Source organism: Aotus nancymaae, unplaced genomic scaffold (genome assembly GCF_030222135.1).
Source record: "Aotus nancymaae isolate 86718 unplaced genomic scaffold, 86718_ANA_hifiasm-v0.15.2.pri h1tg000006l, whole genome shotgun sequence".
NCBI classification, from domain to species: Eukaryota; Metazoa; Chordata; class Mammalia; order Primates; family Aotidae; genus Aotus; species Aotus nancymaae.
The window spans coordinates 38,872,835-38,895,709 of NW_026988417.1; the positions used below are offsets into that span (position 1 = coordinate 38,872,835).

At 37.8% G+C, this 22,875-nt stretch overlaps 1 protein-coding gene across 5 annotated transcripts in view; it reads left to right on the top strand.

The window, feature by feature from the left end:
- Positions 1–22,875, top strand: part of N4BP2 (NEDD4 binding protein 2) — a 99,159-nt gene that overhangs the window by 23,477 nt on the left and 52,807 nt on the right. For 2 of the 5 annotated variants that reach the window (XM_064366512.1, XM_064366518.1), the window contains exons 2-7: positions 2,146–2,225; positions 3,820–4,162; positions 8,678–9,821; positions 13,245–13,369; positions 17,898–17,986; positions 19,864–19,940. In XM_064366512.1, coding sequence (XP_064222582.1) covers positions 3,934–4,162; positions 8,678–9,821; positions 13,245–13,369; positions 17,898–17,986; positions 19,864–19,940 — 1,664 coding nt within the window. In that variant the 5' untranslated portion in view covers positions 2,146–2,225; positions 3,820–3,933. Of the gene's footprint in view, positions 1–2,145; positions 2,226–3,819; positions 4,163–6,637; positions 6,730–8,677; positions 9,822–13,244; positions 13,370–17,897; positions 17,987–19,863; positions 19,941–22,875 lie in introns of all 5 variants that reach the window. The other 3 variants (XM_064366525.1, XM_064366514.1, XM_064366530.1) reach the window with 3 other exon arrangements.

Genomic DNA, 22,875 nt, shown 5'->3' on the forward strand with positions numbered 1-22,875 from the left:
GGCTAATTTTCATATTATTAGTAGAGACAGGGTTTCACCATGTTGGCCAGGCTGGTCTCGAACTCCTGACCTCAGGTGATCTACCTGCCTCAACCTCCCAAAGTGCTGAGATTACAGGCGTGAGCTACCGCACCCAGCTAATTTTTGTATTTACTGAGACAGGGTTTGGCCATGTTGCCCAGGCCGGTCTTGAACTCCTGAGCTCAGAGTGGTCTGCTCACTGCAACCTCCCAGGGTGCTGGGATTACAGGTGCCTGCTACCACACCCAGCTAATTTTTGTACTTTTAGTAGAGACAGAGTTTCGCCATGTTGGCCAGCCTGGTCTCAAACTCCAGACCTCAGGTGATCCACCTTCCTTGGCCTCCCAAAGTGCTGGGATTACAGGTGTGAGCCACTGCTCCTGGACTGTAATGGCCTAGTTTGATTCCATTGTGGTTGGAGAACATACCTGTGTGATTTCATTTCTTTTAAATTTGTTGTGGTTTGTTTTTAGCCTAGATTTATCTTGGTATGTGTTCTGTTAATAACTTGAAAAGAATACATATTCTGCTGTTGTTGGGTGGACTGTTCTGTTAAGTTAATTAGATCCTTAATTATTGCTGTTATTGAGTTGTATATCTTTGCTGATTTTCTGTCTAGTTATTCTGTTCATTGTTGATAGAGTGGTGTTGAAGTCTTCAACTATAATTGTGAATTTTTCTATTTCCCCTTTCAGTTTTAGCTTCACTTATTTTGTAGCGCTGTTTAGTGCATATACATTTAGAGTTGCTGTATCTTTTTAATTTTTATTTATTTATTTGCGACAGAGTTTTGTTCTTGTCGCCCAGGCTGGAGTGCAATGGTGCAATCTCGGCTCACCTCAATTTCCACCTTCCAGGTTCAAGCGATTCTCCTGTGTCAGCCTTCCCAATAGCTGGGATTACAGGCATGCACCACCATGCCTGGCTCATTTTGTATTTTTAGTAGAGTTGGGATTTCTCCATGTTGGTCACACTGGTTTTGAACTCCCGACCTCAGGTGATCTGTCCCCCCACCGAACCTCCCAAAGTGCTGGTATTACAGGTGTGAGCCACTGTGCCTGGCTTTTTTTTTTTTTTTTTGTGACAGTGTCTCACTCTGTTGCCCAGGCTGCAGTGCAGTGGCATGATCTCAGCTCACTGCATCCTCTGCTTCCTGGGTTCAAGCAATTTTCTTGCCTCAGCCTCTCAAGTAGCTAGGACTACAGGTGTGCATCACCATGCCCTGCTACTTTTTTTTTTTTTTTTTTTGAGATGGAGCCTTGCTCTGGTTGCCCAGGTTGGAGTGCAGTGGCCCAATCTCAGCTCACTGCAACCTCCACCTCCTGGGTTGCAGTCTCCTGCCTCAGTCTCCCAAGTAGTTGATATTACAGGCACTCACCACCATGCCTGGCTAATTTTTGTATATTTAGTAGAGATGGGGTTTCACCATGTTGACCAGGCTGGTCTCAAATGCCTGACTTCAGGAGATGCACCTGCCTTGGCCTCCCAAAGTCCTGGGATTGCAGGCGTGAGCCACTACACCTGGCCAATTCTTAGTAGAGACAGAGTTTTGCCATTTTGACCAGTTTGGTTTTAGACTTCTGGACTCAAGTGATCCTCCTGCCCAACGTGCAACTTGCTGGGATTATGGGCACAAGCCACTGAACCTGACCAAGGTTGCTATATCTTTTTTGTTTTTTTGTTTTTTTTTGAGACGGAATTTTGCTCTTGTTGCCAAGGCTGGAGTGTAGTGTTGCGATCTCAGCTTACTGCAACCTCTGCCTCCCAGGTTCAAGTGATTCTCCTGTCTCAGCCTCCTGAATAGCTGGGATTACAGGCACATGTCACCACGCCTGGCTAATTTTTTGTATTATTAGCAGAGACTGGGTTTCACCATGTTGGCTGGGCTGGTCTCCAACTCCTGACTTCAGGTGATCTACCCAACTCAAACTCCCAAAATGCTGGGATTACAGGCGTGAGCCACTGCACCCAGCCTGGTGTATCTTTTTGATGGCTTGATCTTTTATTATTACATAGTGCCCTTCTTTGTCTCTGAAAATTTTCTTTGCTCTGAATTCTACTCATGTCTGATATTAATATATAAATGTACGTTTATTTAATTGTAATTAATTTAAATTTAAATAGGAACATGTTGCTGGTGGCTGCCATATTGACAGTGCAGTTCTGGAAGGTGGAGAGAGCTATGATACAAATTTAATTAAAAGGTAAATTTTATAATATAATAGAAGATGACAAGGGCAATGGTTAGCAGCAAAGGGGAGATTGGGGCAGAGGGAGCAGGGTATATGACTTTCAGTTGGATAATCAAGAGAGAAACCGTTGAACATGACACTTGCACAAAAATTTGAAGGAGTATAGGAGTTAGCTGTTCAGATATCTTGAGGAAGAGTATATCAAGGGCTAGCAGGGAGATAGGCCATTGTAAGAACTTTAGCTTTTTCTCTTGAGTGATGTTGAGAACTTATAGGAGTTTAGAGCAGAACCTTTTTACATTGTATAAAGCTCAGTCAGGCTGGTATATTGAAAATAGACAATATGAGGATAAGGTGCAAGCAGGGAGAACAGGTAGGAGGTTGGAATATGAGTGAAAGATGACAGTTGTCAGACTCAATGATTAGAGCAGATTTTGGGAAAAATGTTAGACATTTAGTTTTGGATATGTTAAGTTTGAAATGTTTATTAGATATATTCAAGCAGAGAAAACAAGTAGACTGTCTGTAGTTCTATTCCAGATATGATTCCTTCTCTTGTGGAGCTTACACTTTATTGGAATATGGGTGGTAAATACAATACATATATAAAAGTCCTATGGAGAAAATTCAAGTAGAAAAGTGGGATAAATGTTGTTGGGACACTGAGGTCCTGAGAAGGTAACATTTGAATAATGGTAAGAAGGTGATACGGAGATACTTGGAGAAAAGTGGCTCAGTAGAGGGAACCAAAGTATAAAGGTTCCTAGGGGAGAGCATTGCTGGTGTGTTTGAAGAAGAGTGAGGAGGCTTAGTGTGGCTAAGGGAAAGAGGATGGTACAGAGGTAACAAGTGTTCAGGTTATAGGCCATTTTAAGGACTCTGGCTTTTATCCTGAATTAGGGAGCTAGCAGATAGTTTAGTGGAAGAGAGGCATGATTCAACCTATGGTTTAATTGAGTCACTGTGGCTTTGGTGCTAGACTGAAGGGGCAAGGGTGGAAGCTGAGAGAGAGGAGACTTACAGTAATTCAGGCAGGAGGCTGTAGTAGCTAAGTCTAGGGTAGTAGCAATGGAGGCAGTGAGGAATGATAGTATTCTGGATATGTTTTGGGAGTCACACTGACAAAATTGGCTCACCAGTTGGATGTGGGATGAGAGGAGTCAAGGATTATTCCAAGATTTTGGCCTGAGTCATTGGTAGGATACAGTTGCACTGAGTTGGGAAAGACTGGGAAAAGCAGGTTTAAAGGGGGTGATGAGGAGCTGTTTTGGACATGTTAAATTTATGATGCCTGTTGGACATCTCTGAGTATAGGTGTTCAGTATGAATTCTAGTTTTATTTATGAAGACTGTTTCATGTTTTTAAAAATGAAGTAATGGTATTGAAACAGTGTATTCACTTCTGAAATATATATTGTTAACATCTTCATTTTTAACATGTTCAATCCTGGCAAAACCTGAATATTTTGGAGAGAGAGAAATTGACTACTTTTTAGCTCTGCTGTTAGAGTTGGTGGTACTTTCTTAGAGTTAAATAAAGATGTCATTCCGATTTTAGAAATGGAATATATATAGTCTGAGTGTTTTTAATTGCTTTCTATTTTAGGTCTTTTTACTGCTGGATTGTGCAAGATATTTAACCCTGTTTTGTTTGAATTATGACTTAACTATCAAACATCTTAACTAAGAAAAGGGAAACATTTTAGTTTTGGAAGTCAGAATGCCAAGGAGAAGGAAAAATCTTGGGGGAAATCCTTTTCGGAAGACTGCAAACCCTAAGGAAGTTGTCGTATCCAGTGTTGCTAGTCGTGAGGAGCCAACCACTACTCTTCCTTCCATGGGTGAGACAAAAGTTGATCAGGAAGAACTCTTCACCAGTATCTCAGAGATATTTTCTGATCTGGATCCTGATGTAGTGTATTTGATGCTTTCTGAATGTGATTTCAAAGGTGAGAAAAAGTTTAGTTTGAACCCTTTCCATCTTATAAGAAGACTTTGTGTACTATGCCATGATTAATAGTAATACAGAAAAATGTCTTACTTCTATTTTGTTCATCATCCGCTGTTGGCAAGTTACTAAGGTTGGTATTTGAGTTTGTTTTTTGGGATATGAAGAATAAAACATAGTTTCTGCTCTTAAGAAATGTCCAATTCTAGATGTAAGGTATTTGTATAGATATCATATACTATGTCTTTTGTCTTTACTCTGGAAAAGACTGGTACTACTGACACTTTAGGTTGCATAATCCTTTGTTTTCAGTGGCTCTCCTGTGCATTGTAAGGTGTTTAACAGCATCCCTGGCCTGTACCCACTAGATGCCAATAGCTTCTTACCACCCAGTTGTGACAATAAAAAATGTCTCCATATATTGTCATTTGTTACCTGGGAGGGAAAATTGTACCTGGTTGAGAACCACTGTCCTAGAATGTAAGCTCCATAAAGACAGTTTTTAAAAACTTTGTTTTAGTCCTGTATCCTCAGCCCATAAAATAGCAACTGACCTATAATAGGAGCTGAGTAAATATTTATTAAGCGATTAGGTAATTGTAATTATGGAAATAAGAGCTGATTTAAGAGTTGAGGCTAGCAGAGTAGTATAATTTCAAAATATCGGCTTTGGAGTCAAGAAACGTGGGTTGGATTTCCAGCTCTGCCACTTAACCTCTCTGAGTCTCAGTTTTCCTCTGTTAGTGAGAAAAATAACAGTATGCACCTCATATGACTTTTTTTTGGTGAGAATTGAGTTTTGTTTTATTTTTTTGTTCTCGGTAAAGTCTTCAGTATGGTAGGCTATTAATAACTTGTCATACATTGTTTAGAAGTATGTTTAGAGACAGAATGGAATTTATATAAGTTGACTAGATGAGTAAATTAAATGTTGATACCTAGTATTGTTACTGGCCATGATTAGTATAAGATAAAATTATTCTGGATTTGGGAAGTTTTGTTAATGTGTTATAAATGTCCAGTTTCAGTCATCGTGTGGTTTGTGATGTGAGCATATCTTATCCAGTTATGTATGCAGAAAACCGGTTTTCAGCTGTGCATGATGCTCAGAAATGATAGTTTATAGAGTTTTGTAAGTTACTTCAACATTTCCTAATTTTGATTTGTTTAAAATTTAATTGTTGCATATAAACTAATACAGCAATGAGGAATTACAAGAAATTCACATCACCCTATACCATAGCAAAAAAACTTATTTCTGTTTTCCAGAATCTTCTATATACCTTGTTCATAAGCATTTGAAATTTGAGTAGAGGAATTTTGTATTATGTGTTTTTAACTTAACATAAGCATTTTTTCTGTGTTGCTGCAATTATTTTTAATGGGTTTCTAATATTCTACTGAGTTGTGCTGTAGCTTAATTATATTTATGTTTTTTGTGAATAATTAATATTGCAGAGAACATCTTGGTAAAAATATATTTTTCTTTCTTTTGACTTTTCTTCTTTGTTCCAAAGTTTTATTTTCTTGCGTCACAGGGTAAGAACTGCTTTAGCTCTTGGAAGCATACTGCTGAATTGTCTACCAATGAGGTGTGCCTATTTGTAATTCCACCAGCATTGCATAAGTGTAGTGGTTTCACCTCAGCCTTTTCAACATTGTGTAGTAGTGTTTTAAGACTTTTTTTTTTTTTTTGAGACGGAGTTTCGCTTTTGTTGCCCAGGCTGGAGTGCAGTGGTGTGATCTTGGCTCACTGTAACCTCCCCATCCTGGGTTCAAGTGATTCTCCTGCCTAAGGCTCCCGAGTAGCTGGGATTACAGGCATCTGCCACCATGCCTGGCTAATTTGTTTTTTGTATTTTTAGTAGAGATGGGGTTTCACCGTGTTGGCCAGGCTGGTCTCGAACTCCTGACCTCAGGTGAGCCACCTGCCTCAGCCTCCCAAAGTGTTAGGATTACAGGCGTGAGCCACTGCACACGGCTCATGTTTTAAGATTTTAATAGGAATAAAATTGCATCTTTTCTTAATTTGTGTTTTTTTACTAAAGAGGAATGTTGAACATTTTTATACATGATTGTTTATTCTTGTATTCTTGTGTAAATTGTTCATTTGTTGAAAAAAATTTTTTATACCATGATTTTAATTTTTTTCAATAATCTGTATAAGGACTTTTTTTTTTTATGCGATAAGTATCTATCCATCTTGATCTTTAATTTACTTTTACTTAGTGTAATTTTTCATTACATACACATCAAATTTTTAGTTGATCTTTTCTGGTTTTACTGTCATGTAGATTTTATTCATAGAAATACTCCTTATGTTTGCTCTCTTTTTTTTCCCCTCCCCGCCCCTCCTTCCCCTCCTTTTGTTTTTTTCCATTTTTGGGGTTTCTGTCCTTTGTAGTATTGCTATGATCTCCTAATTGGTCTCTGCCAGGCTTGCCCCCTCCAATCCCTCTTTGTTTTTCTTCTTAAGGGAACATTAATTGGGTGCTTACTAGGTGCCAGTTCTTGTACACAGCACTTTTTCATGGATTATCTCATTTAATCCCCACAACAACCTATGAGGTAGGTGCTTTTATTATCCCCATATTACAAATGAGAAAATTGAGGTTTAGGGAAGTTAACTTGTTGAAAGTGTCATAGCCAGCAGTAGAGATTTAAATGTTGGTGTTCTGACTCCAGACTAGAGCTGTTACCCACTCTGCTGTGCTGTTTCTAGACTCATCTTTCTTAAAACAGCAAGACAAAATACAAACTACACAACCCCTCCCTCCAAACTTCAAATGCTTAAAATTCTTTTTTTGTTTGTTTGTTTTCTTTTTTTTTTTTGGGACAGGGCCTCACTCAGCTGCCCAGGATGGAGTGCAGTAATCATTTCACTCAAGTAGCCTTGACCTCCTGGGATGAAGCCATCCTCCTACCTTAGCTTCCCTTTTGGCTGGGACTCTACACACATACTACCACACTGGCTAATTTTTGTAGAGACAGGGTTTTTCCATGTTGCACAGGCTGGTCTTGAAGTCTTGGGGTCAAGTGATCTACCCACCTCAACCTCCCAAAATGTTAGGATTATAGGCGTGAGCTACCATACCTGGCCTTAAAATTTGTAATGGCTCCCTATTTGTGTTATAACAGAAAGAGCTCAGCATCGGAGTCAGACACACCAGTACTGGCTCTGTCACTTAACTATGTGACTTGGGCCAAGTTAATGTACTTTTTAACTTCATTTCTTCATCTATTAGGAATAATATACCGCGCAGTAGTATTTGAGGAGTCAGTGAGGTGATGTGTATAAAACTTCTAGCTCAAATGCTATGACTAGTAGTTTCCTTCAAATTCCTTAGAAAATAAAATTAATATTTCTTAGCATGACATACAGGACTCTTCCCAATTTCACCCAATCAACCTCCTTCTAGGGAGAGCCAAGCCTGGGTTTACCCTTTTTTCTCTGGCAAGTTACTTTTTAATCTTCAAGTTCCAGTTCATATATCACCTTATGTGAAATATTTCTCCTTTATGCTTCTATGGCATTTGTTCATTATCAGAAGTGTGCATTATTTATTTATTTTTTTTTTTAATTTTTTTTTTTTGAGAGGGAGTCTCACTCTGTCGCTCAGGCTGGAGTGCAGTGGCACGTTGTCTGCTCAGTACAACCTCTGCCTTCCAGGTTCAAGAGATTCTCCCACCTCAGCCTCCCAAGTAGCTGGGATTACAAGCATGCACTGCCATTATACTCAGCTAATTTTTGTATTTTTAGTAGAGACAGGGTTTCACCATGTTGGCTAGGCTGGTCTCTAACTCCTGATCTCAGGTGATCCACCTGCCTTGGCCTCCCAAAGTGCTGAGATTACAGGCATGAGTCACTATGCCTGGCCAAAAGCGTGCATTATTTAATCTGTATTATATTACAATGTAATTGTTTGTAATATAATTGTTTTTAATCTCTATTAGACTGCAAAATTCTTTGAGTATATTAAAGATTTTTTTTTTTTTACAAAATATTTCTGATATGCATTACATGCTCATAAATATTCTTTGTATTAAGTGAAATTCATAGTGTGGATAATGTAAATAAATTAGATTTACTAAGAGAATACATAAAACACTTAATATTTAAAAGTACATGCAATAGGTAAGTATTTGTTAAACTAGTCAACAGGCTTTAGGACTTTTATAAATAAGCCTGATACAGCTAATTACAGATACTTATATTTATATACGTATTCAATAAATTCAGCAAATAATATTTATTTGATGATACTTTATTAGCTTGGTTTATTACTATTTTCCTGAAAGAACAGGATTGCATGTCTCCATCATTCAGGCTTTTTGCTGCTACAGACTTTGGTATGTTAGTAAAATATTAATTTTTAAAAAATAACTTGAGTATTATACATTTATATTCTGTTCAATGCAAAGTCCAGTGTAATTTTAGTTGGATTTTTATAAAATTATTAAATCTGTTTTCTCTGTCTATATTTTTGTTGTTGTTATTGTTCTTGTTGTTGTACAGTTGAAAATGCTATGGATTGTCTATTAGAATTATCTGCCACTGATACCAAGACAGAAGAATCATCTTTACAAAGTTTGCTTGCTTCTGAGAACCAAGTAGGTGCAGCAGAAAGTGAAATAATGGAAAAACGTCCTGAAGAAGAGAGTGAAGATTCAAAAATGGATTCATTTTTGGACATGCGGCTAACTGAAGACCTGGATTCCTTAATACAGAATGCTTTTGAGAAATTGAACTCTTCTCCTGATGACCAAGTATACTCACTTTTGCCTTCGCAAAATGTTAATAGTTTTAATGACCCGAGTGAGTTTGTAAATTCTGATTCCAGTGATATGACTCCTATTTTTTCTACACAAAATATGAATTTAAACAGTGAAAATTTAGAGAATTCTGCTTCTACGTTAAGTTTAAACCCATTACCTTCACATTCAGTTTTGAATGAGTCCATATGTTTTATAAAGGATAACACATTGGCTTTGGAAGGTAACTACCCAGAAGATTCTCTTCTTAGTAGTTCTTTAAATGTAACAAGTGACTCCATCATGGGTGGTAGCAGTCTCAATCAAAAACAGAAAGAACGTTTAGAATCTGAGTGTGTTGAGGCTCAGTTCTCTCAAGCCCCTGTAGATTTGGATGCCAGTGAACCTCAGGCTTCTCTAAACCCTCCAGGGCTTGATTTACCAGGTACGGGTGGGGATCAGAAATCTACTCCAGTCTCTGGTATGTTTCTACCTTCCGAAGTGTTCAACTTCAAGCCACACAAACATCCTGAACTGCCACCTAAGGGGAAAGATGTAAGTTACTGTCCAGTACTCGCTCCTCTCCCCTTACTGTTGCCTCCTCCTCCACCTCCACCAATGTGGAATCCAATGATTCCTGCATTTGACCTCTTCCAAGGAAACCATGGCTTTGTAGCTCCTGTTGTAACCACAGCTGCACACTGGAGATCTGTCAACTATACATTTCCACCCTCAGTTATTTCTCACACTTCCCCATCGAAAGTATGGAGAAATAAAGATGGAACAAGCCCTTATCAAGTACAAGAAACCCCAGTTTCTCAGGTTGTAAGGAAGAAGACATCTTACGTTGGACTAGTTCTTGTTCTTCTCAGAGGGCTTCCGGGATCTGGAAAATCTTTTTTGGCAAGGTATGAGGTTTAATTGGGTTTTTAAAAAATAATATAATGTCTGAATTGGAACACAAGTGTAACTAAATATGCAAAATGCTTTCTTAGTATAAGAGATCTTTAGTAACCCCTAAAATGTTTTCCTTTTACTCAATTTTTCTAACTCTGTGTAGCTAATAACACTATTTTCTCTGGAAGTTTTTTTTTTTAAATTGAATTCCTTCATCTTGAAATATCTCTTTGAAAGACAGAAGAAAAAATTAAAGATGATTCCAAGATTGTGAGCTATTGAAGCAGTGGAAGAGATCTAATTTGAGTGGGAGAAAGATGAGTTCAGCTTTAATCATAGAGTAAAAGAGATATAATTGATCTTGATTTCATGGAATGGAAGTCTTAAATACATGAATTCTACTGGTAGTTGGAAATTCAAGATTATAGAATGTTGTTAAATAATGCTTTTAGAAATATGTGATTTGAAGGAAGAGAGTATAGGATGACGACTGGTAGTCAGAGAACTTCAAGTTTTCAGGGACTTTTCTGTTCCAAAATAAAGTACCATCAGTTATTTTATCTCATATATATACCTTTATTCCTTCTGTAGTTAAGGTAGGCTGTGAGTGCCTTGATCTGGGAGAGAGGAGTCAGTGTTAGAGGCAGTTTTTTTATGGTTTCAGTGGCATTCCTTAAAGAGTATTATTTTCATAGTCCCTCTCCATCCCTGCTTAACCTTTGAAGTCCAGAAGATTTACACCTAATCTGTTTTATTTGCTATTCTTTTTTCTTCTTCTTCTTCCAAATTTTAACTGTTTGCCTTATAATGTTCTTAGTTGGATCTCCTATTTGATCCTGGATATATCTATTCTAGTCTTATTGAATATGCATAGATAACTGGAGAATGTCCTTTATTGACTTATTTTTAGTTTTTTTTGCATATCTTTTCTGTGTCTGGGTTTATCTACCAGTAAATTCCCAGATATTCTGATAACACTTATAGGCATATTTTTCAATAGACATGTAGGCTTTTCTAACTGACTTAATAACAACAATAATAAAACAATTTAATATTATAAATGTTACAGTCAGTCATGGCAGTATGTTTCATGAAAGAGATTGGACTGAAAGGTGGAACCTTAGAAGGCAGCTAAGCTGTGAGACAAATTTGAAGAACTAGGTTTCAGGGTTTTTTAGAATCAGAGGCAGCTACAGTTAGAATGTGGGTAGAGAAAAATGTGCTTGTCACAAGGTAGAAACTTAATATTTTTTGAATGAAGAGAGAGAAATAACTAGGATAGTGTTCAGACATAGAACTTGAGTTGTCTTGGAGAGAATGGTTCAGTATTCAAACCCAAGGAAAACGATGGATACAAAAAGGCTTTTGAATTTATTGGAAATAAGGTCATGAATGGGTATCTGAGAACCAATTTTGTTGTCCTGTGAGGGTAGAAGACAAGGGTTTAGCAAGCTGTGATGAAGGAGTTAAGGGAAGGAGAGAAGTTGGGTAGTAGTTGAAAAGGGTCCCAAAGTGTAGTTACAATTTTTTTTTTTTTTTTAAATTTTGAGAGAGTCTCACTCTGTTGCCCAGGCTGTTGTGCAACTGTGCGATCTTGGCTCATTGCAACCTCCCCTCCCCAGATTCATGAGATTCTCTAGTCTCAGTCTCCTGAGTAGTTTGGATTATAGGTGCCTGCTGCCATGCCCAGCTAATTTTTATATTTTTAGTAAACATGGGGTTTCACCGTGTTTGCCAGGCTGGGCTCAAACTTTTTTTCTTCTTTTTTAAGAGACAGGATCTTGCTTTGTTACCCAGGCTGGAGTGCAGTGGCATGATCATAGTTCATTGTTACCTTGAATTCCTAGGCTCAAGCAATCCTCCTCTTTGGCCTCCCGAGTAGCTGGGACTACAGGTATGGGCCACCACACCTAGCTCATTTTAAAATTTTTTATAGAGACAGAGTCTTGCCATCCTTTCCCAGGCTGGTCTCAAAATCTTGGGCTTAAGTGGTCCTCCCACCTTGGCCTTCCAAAGTGCTGGGATTACAGGCATGAGCTACTATACCTAGCCTAGTTAGAATTTTTAAAGAAAACTGAGATATATACGTGTTTAATGGTAAAAAAAGAAGTGTCAGAGAAGGGAAAGCTAAAAAAAGAAGAGAATAAACATAGGAATTCTGATCAAATGAGCATTCACTAGCATGTAAGCTCCGTGAGTGTAAGCATTTTTGTCTTTTTTTGTTCATTAATGCATGCTCAGTGCTTAAAACAGTGTCTGGCACTTAATAGATGCTACAGAAATGGACATACATTTTCAGAAAAGGGTAATTAAAAATTTGTTAATCTTCAGACCTTTATAGTTAAAGATTTTATAGTTAAGGATAAAATGTCTTCATAACATTAAAAACAAGTTTCTGAATAATAATTTATTTATTTATTTTTATTTTTATTTTTTTTTGAGACGGAGTTTCGCTTTTGTTACCCAGGCTGGAGTGCAATGGCGTGATCTCAGCTCACCACAACCTCCGCCTCCTGGGTTCAGGCAATTCTCCTGCCTCAGCCTCCTGAGTAGCTGGGATTACAGGCACGCACCACCATGCCCTGCTAATTTTTTGTATTTTTAGTAGAGACAGGGTTTCACCATGTTGCCCAGGATGGTCTTGATCTCTTGACCTTGTGATCCACCTACCTTGGCCTCCCAAAGTGCTGGGATTACAGGCGTGAGCCACCGCTCCCGGCCCTGAATAATAATTTATATAAAGCAAAATAGACCTGGCTTAGATCAGATTTTTGGGGAATTAAACTTCTGCTTAGAGTATTTTCATTGTGACTTGTTTGAATACTATAATATGTTTACTCTTTTATTTATCTATTTGTATTTAATTTTTTTTTTCTTTTTGAGAGAAGGTCTCACTCTGTCACCCAGACTAGAGTGCAGTGGTGCAATCTTGGCTCACCGTAACCTAAACCTCCTGGACACAAGTGATCCTCCCACCTTAGCTTCCCAAGTAGCTGACCTGTAGGCACACACTACCACACTTGGCTAATTTTTGTGTTTTTTGTGTAGATGGGTTCTCGATATGTTGCCCAGACTGATTTTTACTGTTTTATTTATTTTTTTTGAGACAGAGTCTCACTCTGTCGCCCAGACTGGAGTACAGTGGCACAATCTCAGCTCACTGCAACCTCTGCCTCCCAGGTTCTAGCAATTCTCATGTCTCAGCCTCCCTAGTAGCTGGGACTATAGGTGCATGCCACCACAACTGGCTAATTTTTGTGTTTTTAGGAGAGATGGGGTTTCACCAGGTTGGCCAGGCTGGTCTTGAACTCCTGGCCTTAGGTGATCTGCAAAATGATAGTACTTGAATAATTTATTTGGTTTATGACTTTGGAAAACAGGAGAGAAAATTTAGAAGAAAAGGTAATGAAAATTATTTCATTTATCTTTCACAGGACTTTGCAAGAGGATAATCCAAGTGGAGTCATTCTTAGTACTGATGATTATTTTTATATAAATGGACAGTACCAGTTTGATGTAAAGTACTTAGGAGAAGCACATGAATGGAACCAGAATCGTGGTAAGAACAGATAATCAGATTCTGAGTAATGTTATGCATGATATAAAGAAACAATTCACTTAGTGTTTGTTTGTATGTTTGTTTTTGTTTTTTGAGACAAGGTCTCACCCTGTTGCATAGGCTAGAGTACAATGGAGTGATCTTGGCTCACTGCAGGCTCGACTTCTGGGTCCAGGTAATCCTTCCACCTTAGCCTCCTGAGTAGCTGGGACCACAGATGTGTGCCACTATGCCTGGCTAATTTTTGTATTTTTTGTAGAGACGGGATCTCACTTTGTTGTCCAGGCTGGTCTTGAACTCCTGGGCTCAAGTAATCTGTCTATCTCGGCCTCACAAAGTTCTGAGTTCACAAAAGTGATCTATTGTGCCCAGCTAAATTCGCTTAGTATTTTTTTTTTTTCTGAGAGGGAGTCTCGCTCTGTGCCCAGGCTGTTGTGCAGTTATGTAATCTTGATGGTCAGGCTGGTCTTGAACTCCTGACCTCAGGTTATCTACCTGCCTCGGCCTCCCACAGTGCTGGGATTATAGGTGCGAGCGGCTGCACCCAGCCCTATGGAGAATCTTACCAAGATATAGGAACTATATTTTCCTCAGTTTTTTTTTTCTTTTTTTAAATTTTTCAGATGGAGTCTTGCTCCGTTGCCAGGCTGGAGTACAGGGACATGATCTCGGCTTATTGCAACCTCTGCCTCCCGGGTTCAAGCGATTCTCCTGCCTCAGCCTCTCTAGTTAGTAGCTGGGACTACAGGCACATGCCACCATGTCTAGCTAATTTTTTTTTTTTTTTTTTTTTGAGACGGAGTTTTGCTCTTGTTACCCAGGCTGGAGTGCAATGGCGCGATCTCGGCTCACCACAACCTCTGCCTCCTAGGTTCAGGCAATTCTCCTGCCTCAGCCTCCTGAGTAGCTGGGATTACAGGCACGCACCACCGTGCCCAGCTTATTTTTTTGTATGTTTAGTAGAGATGGGGTTTCACCATGTTGACCAGGATGGTCTCCATCTCTTGACCTCGTGATCCACCTGCCTTGGCCTCCCAAAGTGCTGGGATTACAGGCATGAGCCACCGCCCCTGGCCCGTCTAGCTAATTTTTGTATTTTTAGTAGAGACGGGGTTTCACTGTGTTAGCCAGGATGGTCTCAATCTCTTGACTTCTTGATCCACCCACCTCAGCCTCCCAAAGTGCCTGGATTACAGGCATGAGCCACTGCGCCCAGTGCTCAGTCTTTTATGATAAGTGTACTGTAAAAGTGCTTCTTGGGTTTGCCATCTTCAGACATTGTTAAATTTTTTATATTCTTTCTTGAACTAAAGATTAAAGTAAGAATTAAAGAATAAGAAAATACCAACAGACCTAAAACCAAAGGAGGCAGTATGATTTGGTCATGAAGCTCACCCTTAAATTCACCCATTACTAGCTATACAATCTTGTGCAAGCTGGGCCTTTCCAAGGCCCAGTACCTCCTTTGTAAAAGGGAATAATAATACTTAACTCCCAGAATTGTTGTGAAAGTTAAATGAAGATAAAAAGTGTTAGCATTGGCCAGGAGTGGTGGCTCATGCCTGTAGTCCCAGCACTTTGGGAGGCCGAGGCAGGTGGATCACCTGAGGTCAAGAGTTCAAGACCAGCCTGGCCAACGTGGCGTACCCCATCTGTACTAAAAATGAAAGAAATAACTGGGCATGGTAGTACACTTCTGTAATCCCAGCTACTTGGGAGGCTGAGGCAGGAGAATCGCTTGAACCTGGGAGGTGGAGGTTGCAGTGAGCCAAGATCCTATCACTGCACTCCAATCTTGAGTGACAGAGCGAGACTGTCTCAAAAACAAAAACAAAAACAAAAAGAAAAACAAAAAAAACCAATGTTAGCATGGTTCAGCATGCCCTTATAACAGCAACAGTAATATATGTTAATAGACAGAATTCATTTTAAAACTGTTAAGACAAAACTCATGTGCCATGCAAATCACCCATTTAAATAGTACAATTCAGTGGTTTTTAGAACTTAATATTAAGGGTGTGCATTTGTCAACACACTCAATTTAACTTGGCTTTGCTGCAACTTTTAGAACATACTAAATTTTAAAAACATTTTTATCATCTCAGAAAGATTCTGTACCTATTAACTGTCACTCTTCATTTCTCCCCAGTCTGTTTTGTCCCTATAGATAATTTGCCTATTCTGGACATTTCCTACAACATGTGGACTTTTGTGATTGGCTTCTTTGAATTAGCATAATGTTTTCTTTTTTTTTTTTTTTTTTTTGAGACGGAGTTTCGCTCTTGATACCCAGGCTGGAGCGCAATGGCGCGATCTCGGCTCACCGCAATCTCCGCCTCCTGGGTTCAGGCAATTCTCCTGCCTCAGCCTCCTGAGTAGCTGGGATTACAGGCACACGCCACCGTGCCCAGCTAATTTTTTGTATTAGTAGAGACGGGGTTTCACCATGTTGACCAGGATGGTCTCGATCTCTTGACCTCGTGATCCACCCGCCTCGGCCTCCCAAAGTGCTGGGATTACAGGCTTGAGCCACCGCGCCCGGCCAGCATAATGTTTTCAAACTTCATCCATGTTGTAGCATGTATTTCATTCATTTTTATGGATGAATAATATTCCATTTTCTGGATATTTCGCATTTTATTAATCTATTCATCAGTTAATAGACATTTGAGCTGTTTTCACTTTTTGGCTATTATGAACAATGCTTCTGTAAACATAAATGTCTATGTACAACCTTTTTAGGAACTGCCATACTGTTTTCCAAAGCAATCACACCTTTTTATGTTTCCTCTAGTAATTTATGAGGGTTTCAACTTTTCCACTTCCTCACCAACACTTGTTATTGTCTGTTTCTTTGATTATTGCTATTCTGGTAGATGTGAAGTGGTATCTCATTGTGGCTTCAATTTGCCTTTCTCTGATGTTTAATGATGTGGAACATCTTTTTGTGTTCATTGTCCATTTGTATATCTTCTCTGGAGAAACATCTATTCATACTTGTTCTGTCACTCAGACTGGAGTGCAGTGGCACAATCTTGGCTAATTGCAACCTCTGCCTCCTGGGTTCAAGTGATTCTTGTGCCTCAGCCGCCCGAATAGTTGGGATTACAGGTGTGCGATACCACGCCTGGCTAATTTTTTATTTTTGGTAGAGATGGGGTTTCACTATGTTGGCCAGGTTGGTCTCAAACTCCTGACGTCAAATGTTCTACCTGTCTCAGCCTCCCAAAGTGCTGGGATCATAGGTATTAACTACCGTGACCAGCCTCCTTTGCCCATTTTTAAATTGGTTCTTTGTTTCTTCATGGTGAGTTGTTAGAGACTGGGCAGAACTTTGAAAACTTCCAAATAAATTACTTATAAGACTTACTTGTTGTGCTATGTCATTAATTTCCTGTATGGTCTAATTCCTTTGGAAAAAAGGTAATTTTATAAGAAAATCTCTTGTGCAACAGTGTATTAAAATGTTTTCTTTATTTTAGATTATTATATCTTGTGTGTATATATATTTGTCCATTTGTGTTTGTTTTTAAACTTTATTTTTGAATAATTTTAGATTTATGGAAAAGTTGCAGAGATACTATGGAGAGCCTCTGTATACCCTTCAATCATTTATCCTTCATGTTAACATCTTATATAACTAGGATATATTTGCCAAAACTAAGAAATCGGTTTATTATTATTAACTAAACTCCAGACTATAGTTTGATTTTAATTTTTCTACTCAAGTTCTTTCTCTGTTGCTTGACAGTCTTAATGTGTGGGTTTTTTTTTTTTTTTGGAGAGAGTCTCACTCTGTCACCCAGGCTGGAGTGCAGTGATGTGGTCTTGGGTCACTGTGACCTCTACCTCCTGGGTTCAAGTGATTCTCCTGCCTCAGCCTCCTGAGTAGCTGGGACTACAGGCATGTGCCTGCCACCACATCCAGCTAATTTTTCTATTTTTAGTAGAGATGGGGTTTCACTGTGTTGGCCAGGCTGGTCTTGAACTCCTGACCTTGTGATCCATCTGTCTCAGCCTCCAAAAGTGCTGGGATTACAGGTGTGAGCCACCGTGCCTGGCCTTGTTTTTTTTTTTTTTTTTTTTTTGTCAGAGTCTCACTCTGTCGCCAGGCTGGAGTGCAGTGGTGTGATCTCGGCTCACTACAACCTCTGCCTCCCTAGTTCAAGCGATTCTCCTGACTCAGCCTCCTGAGTAGCTGAGACTACAGGTGTGCACCACCACGCCCAGTTAATTTTGGTATTTTTAGTAGAGATGGGGTTTCACCATGTTGACCAAGATGGTCTCGATCTCTTGATCTCGTGATCCACCTGCCTCGGTCTCCTAAAGTGCTGGGATTACAGGTGTGAGCCACTATGCGAGGCCCATACTTAATTTTTTTGTCCTCAAAGCAATATTTAGAAGTTGAACAGTGAGTAAAATGAGCACATCTGTATTTTTCAAATTATAAAAAGATTAGATTTTTTGAAAATCATAATGCTTAATATTATTTAAAAAATGATTTTTAATTTTTTGTTGTGTTTTTCAGCAAAAGAAGCATTTGAGAAGAAGATATCTCCTATAATTATAGATAATACAAACCTACAGGCTTGGGAAATGAAACCATATGTTGCTTTGGTTAGTACCATAAGTTATCATAAGTTTATAAGTTTGTATGAAATAATTGGGGATCATTAGTTATAAAAATGAATCTCAAACGCTGAAGAATCTCAGAATCTTAGATAATCTGTACCTCAGCTTTCTTTGGTCTTCAGCAAGATGAGGAAAACAGGACATTTAGATGAGTTTTTCTATAAAGGTAAATATATTTAATTTTTAAATTCTGAAGTTCAATTTTTGAACTCTAAGGTTGTTTTCCTTTTTGGGGTCTTTTATGAAAAGGTAGTGGTACTAAATTATAATTTTCTTTTTTTATTTGTACATGTGTTATATATATTTATTTCTTTTCCTCATACTTGGCAGAATCAAAATTTGTTGGTCCTTTGCTTTTCCCAAATTTCTTTTGAAATTTTGCTATTCTGCAAAATTCAGCATTCTGTAAACTCAGCTATTTTCTCTGAATTTGCCAGATTTCTTTTAATATCTAAACCCTTTCACTTTACCTGACCTATACCTAATCCTCTTTCCTTGCTCGTTCTTTTTTGCCCAGCTTTGATGTCACCTCTTTCAGAAAGTTAACCATCTGTAATTTATTAGAAAGCTGAGTTAGGTACTCACTTATTCTGGAGTAGAAGAGAGGGTATGGCTTTATTGCCCAAGCATAGGGTTTGCCTGTTATATTATAGCCAAAATAGAATTTTGAAAAATATAATGAGCTGTTATTGGCTGGGCCTGGTGGCTCATGCCTGTAATCCCAGCACTTGGAGAGGCGAAGGTTGGCGGATCGCCTGAGGTCAGGAGTTGGAAACCAGCCTGGCTAACATGGCGAAATGTCATCTCTACTAAAAGTACAAAAGTAGCTGGGCATGCTGGTGGGTTCCTGTAATCCTTGCTACTCGGGATGCTGAGGTTGTCGTCTTTGGAACGCAGGAGGCAGTGGTTGCAGTGAGCTGAGATCGCGCCATCGCACTCCAGCCTGGGCGACAAGAGCAAAACTCTGTGTCCAAAAAAAAAAAAAAAAATTATTAAAGTTATACATGAGTTTGATAAATATTCAAAGTATAAAAAAGAATGCCAGAAGTTCTTTTCCCTAGAGGAAAATGCTTTTAGTGGTATTTTTGAGGATCTTTTCAGAAGCCTACTATGTATGTACCAATGTGTAAATAATTTTTTAAGAGAAAATTCTTTTTTTTTTTTTTGAGACAGAGTCTTACTTTGTTGCCCAGGCTGGAGTGCAGTGGTGCAATCTCAGCTCACTGCAACCTCGACCTCTTGGGTTCAAGCAATTCTCCTGCCTCAGCCTCCTGAGTAGCTGGAACTATAGGCATGTGCCACCATGTTTGGCTAATTTTTGTATTTTTAGTAGAGACAGGGTTTCGCTATGTTGGCCTTGCTGGTCTCGATCTCCTGACCTTCAGTGATCCACCCACCTCAGCCTCCCAAACTGTTGGGATTACAGGCGTGAGCCACCATGCCCAGCCAAAAATTCCTTATCTTCCTTTCTTAACATTTTTTAAGAACATTCTGTCATTAACACATGTAGAATTTAAAAAATTACTATGTAGTATTTTCATCTTGTGGTTATACCTTCACTTATTTTGTCAGTTTTATATTAATAGCCACATAGTTATTTGTATTCTTTTGCTGTTACAAATAGCTTGGCTATCCTGGCATATATCTAATATATGTATTATATAAATAAATGCTCTTATATAAGTATTTATCAGTAGCATAAATTTCTAGAATTTAATTGCTGAGTTAAAGAGATTGTATATTTTGCCAATTTAACACACTCATCAAGATTAATCTTTTACGTTTAACATAAGTTTGGAAACAATAATTTTAATTTCTTGGAAATAACTATTTTAAATTGTTTTTGTCTTTTTTTTATGTAGTCTCAGAAATATAAATATAAAGTCCTTTTTCGGGAACCAGACACATGGTGGAAGTTTAAACCAAAGGAACTTGCAAGGTAAAACTTTGAGGCTATCTAACATGCTTTTCTTATAATGGCAGACAGAGAAGGTCCATCTAGATTTTTCCCCTTGTAAATGGTGAATGAATTGATTAGATTGTAACTTAAAAATTGAGAATAGATTTTATATTGCTTACTGCTTTTTGTCCAGTTTTATGAAGCATTTCTTTGTGTTTCTAAAATTGAGTTAATTAAAAGTAAAAATTTCACTTGTCTTATATATTCTGTACCTTATTACCTTTTTTTGAGTTTTTATTTATTTATTCATTTTTAAATATAGAGACAGGGTTTCTCCATGTTACCCAGGATGGTCTTAAACTCCTGGCCTCAAGTGATCCTCCTGCCTCTGCCTCTGCCCCCAAAGTGCTGGGACCACAGGTGTCAGCCACCATGCCCAGCCCATACTTTATTACTTTGAATCATATGTTAATATCTGGAACTAGGACAGACCCTAGGATTTGGCACACCTGAACCATGTGCTACTGGGAGGGGCAGATTGTTGTAGCTGCTTAGTGACTTAGAGCACTGGAAGGCAGTACGAAAGTAGAGATGGAAAAGGTAGCAAATATCCAGCTGTACAGACACTTCACTCCCTGCCTGCCTTCCCTTAAAGCTATACTTTTTTCTTTATTTAGTTGCTTGACTTGAATAAAAATGTTACTCAAGGCATAGCCACGCAGCATGTTTTGCTTTGTGTCCTGTATTCCCAAAGAAATAGCCCTAACTTCATTTTGGTTAGCCTTTTTTTTTTTTCTTGGCAACTTAAACTAATTTTAATACTAACTAAAGGACAACCTAATTTTACTATATTCACAGTGTTATGTGATCATCAATGTTTCCATTTCCTCCAAAGAAACCCTATACCTACAAGCAGTTACTCCAGTTCCCCCCTCCTCTTGGCAACCACTATTGTGTGTTCTGTATTTATGGGTTTTCCTCTTTCGTATATTGTGTATAAATGGAACATATAATATGTGGCTGTTTGTGTCTGGCATCCTTTCACTTAGCATAATGTTTTTGAGGTTCATCCATGTTGTAATGTTTCACTACTTATTTCCTTTTCATTTCCTTTTGATAGATTACTGAGTTTGGTTTTCTCATATTTCATTTAGGATTTTTGCATCTTTTTATAAATAAATGAGATTGACCTCTACAGTGTTTTATTCCTTGATTTCTCTTGCCTGACTTTGATATCAGTTTTAAGATCATAAAATTAATTGAGAAGTGTCTCTTCTTTTCCTCTTTTCTAGGTTTATCTAAGTTTGAATGTAAGAATTTGCTTACAAAATTCTTTGGATCTGATGTTTTCTTCATGAGAATGTTTAGTTGGAATTTTTCCATTACAGCAATGTTTTCAAATTTGTTAAGACTTTATTAAAGCAATTATAGTAGTCTCTTACTGTTTACATATCTACTGTTAGCAGTTGAGTTCCTTCCTGCAATCTTAGTATATTTATATTACCTTCTTTCTTTTTTCTTTATTATTTTCATCAGAGATCAGATTTTTAAATTAGCTTTTTCAGATAAACAAGTCTCAGTTTTATTTGAACTCCATTGTAAATTTTTTAATGTTTAATTAATTTCTGCTTCTCATTCTACCTTTATTGCTTTAAAAAATGAATTTTGCTTTTTTTATTCTCTTGTTTTTTAAACTTCTTGAATTTGTTTAGGTCATTTTCTAATATGAGCATTTGATGTTAAAATTTCCCTATGTATGCCAGGTGTAGTGGCTCTTGCCTGTGATCCCAGTACTTTGGGAGGCTAAGGCAGGAAGATTTCTTGAGCCTGGGCAACAGAGCGGGACCCTGACTCTACAAAAAATAAAAAAATTAGCTGGGTGTGGTGGTGTATGCCTCTGGTCCCAGGTACTCAGATGCTGAGACGGCAGGATCACTGTAGCCCAGGAGGTGAAGGCTGTGGTGAGCTCTGATTGTACTATTGTACTCTAGCCTGGGCAACAGAGTGAGACTCTGTCTCCCAATAAAATAAAATTTCCCTGTGTATTATTTTAGCTGCTCCAAGAATTTTAATATGTAATACTTTATTTTTGTTATTATTTAGTTATTTTTTAGTTTGCATTATCATTAGTTTCATTCTTTAACTCTTGGGATATTTAGTACAGTGTTTTAACATTTCTGAACTGATGGGTGTTTTATCTTTTATAAAAATTGGTTTTCACCTTAACTGCAGTAGGTCAGGTTGTGTAGTTTGTGTGATACTAATTCACTCATATTTTATTTAAAATTTTTTTTGGTCTAGTTAAGTATTAATTTTTTATACATTTCGTATTTGTTTGATAAGAATTATATGATTGCAGTGTGTTAATATATCCATTAAATCGTGCTTATTAATTGTTAATCCTGTCTCCTGTATTTGAGAGATGAATGCTGAAATCTCCCATTATTATGTAGAACATGTGGTTTCTCTTTAGAATTCTGTCTGTTTGCTTTATATATTTGGAGGGTATTTTTTGAAATGTATACAAGCTTAAGATTTTTATAATACCCTAATTAATTGAACCTTTATCCTTTTCTAGTAATTTTATTTTGTCTTTAGTAGTGATTTTTGTTGTAAAGTGTAATTTGTCTAACATTGATAGACCTATACCAGCTTCCTTTTAGTTAATATTTATTGTTTCTTTTTTCATACTTATACTTTGAATGTTTTTATGTTAGAGGTATCTCTTGTAAGCACAATGGCTGAATTTTTCAAAATCCACTCTGTCTACCTTGGATTTTAACTGATAAACTTAGTTCTTTTATGGTTATTTTGATTATTCATATAATTGACCTTGTTTCTTACTGTCTCATTCTGTGCTTTCTGTTTATCTCACCTTTTCTGTGATTGATCTTCTATTATAGAACATTATGTAGTTAAATTTCCTATTATGCCTTATTTTAGATTTTTAAAATTGATTCCAATTTTTAAAAAA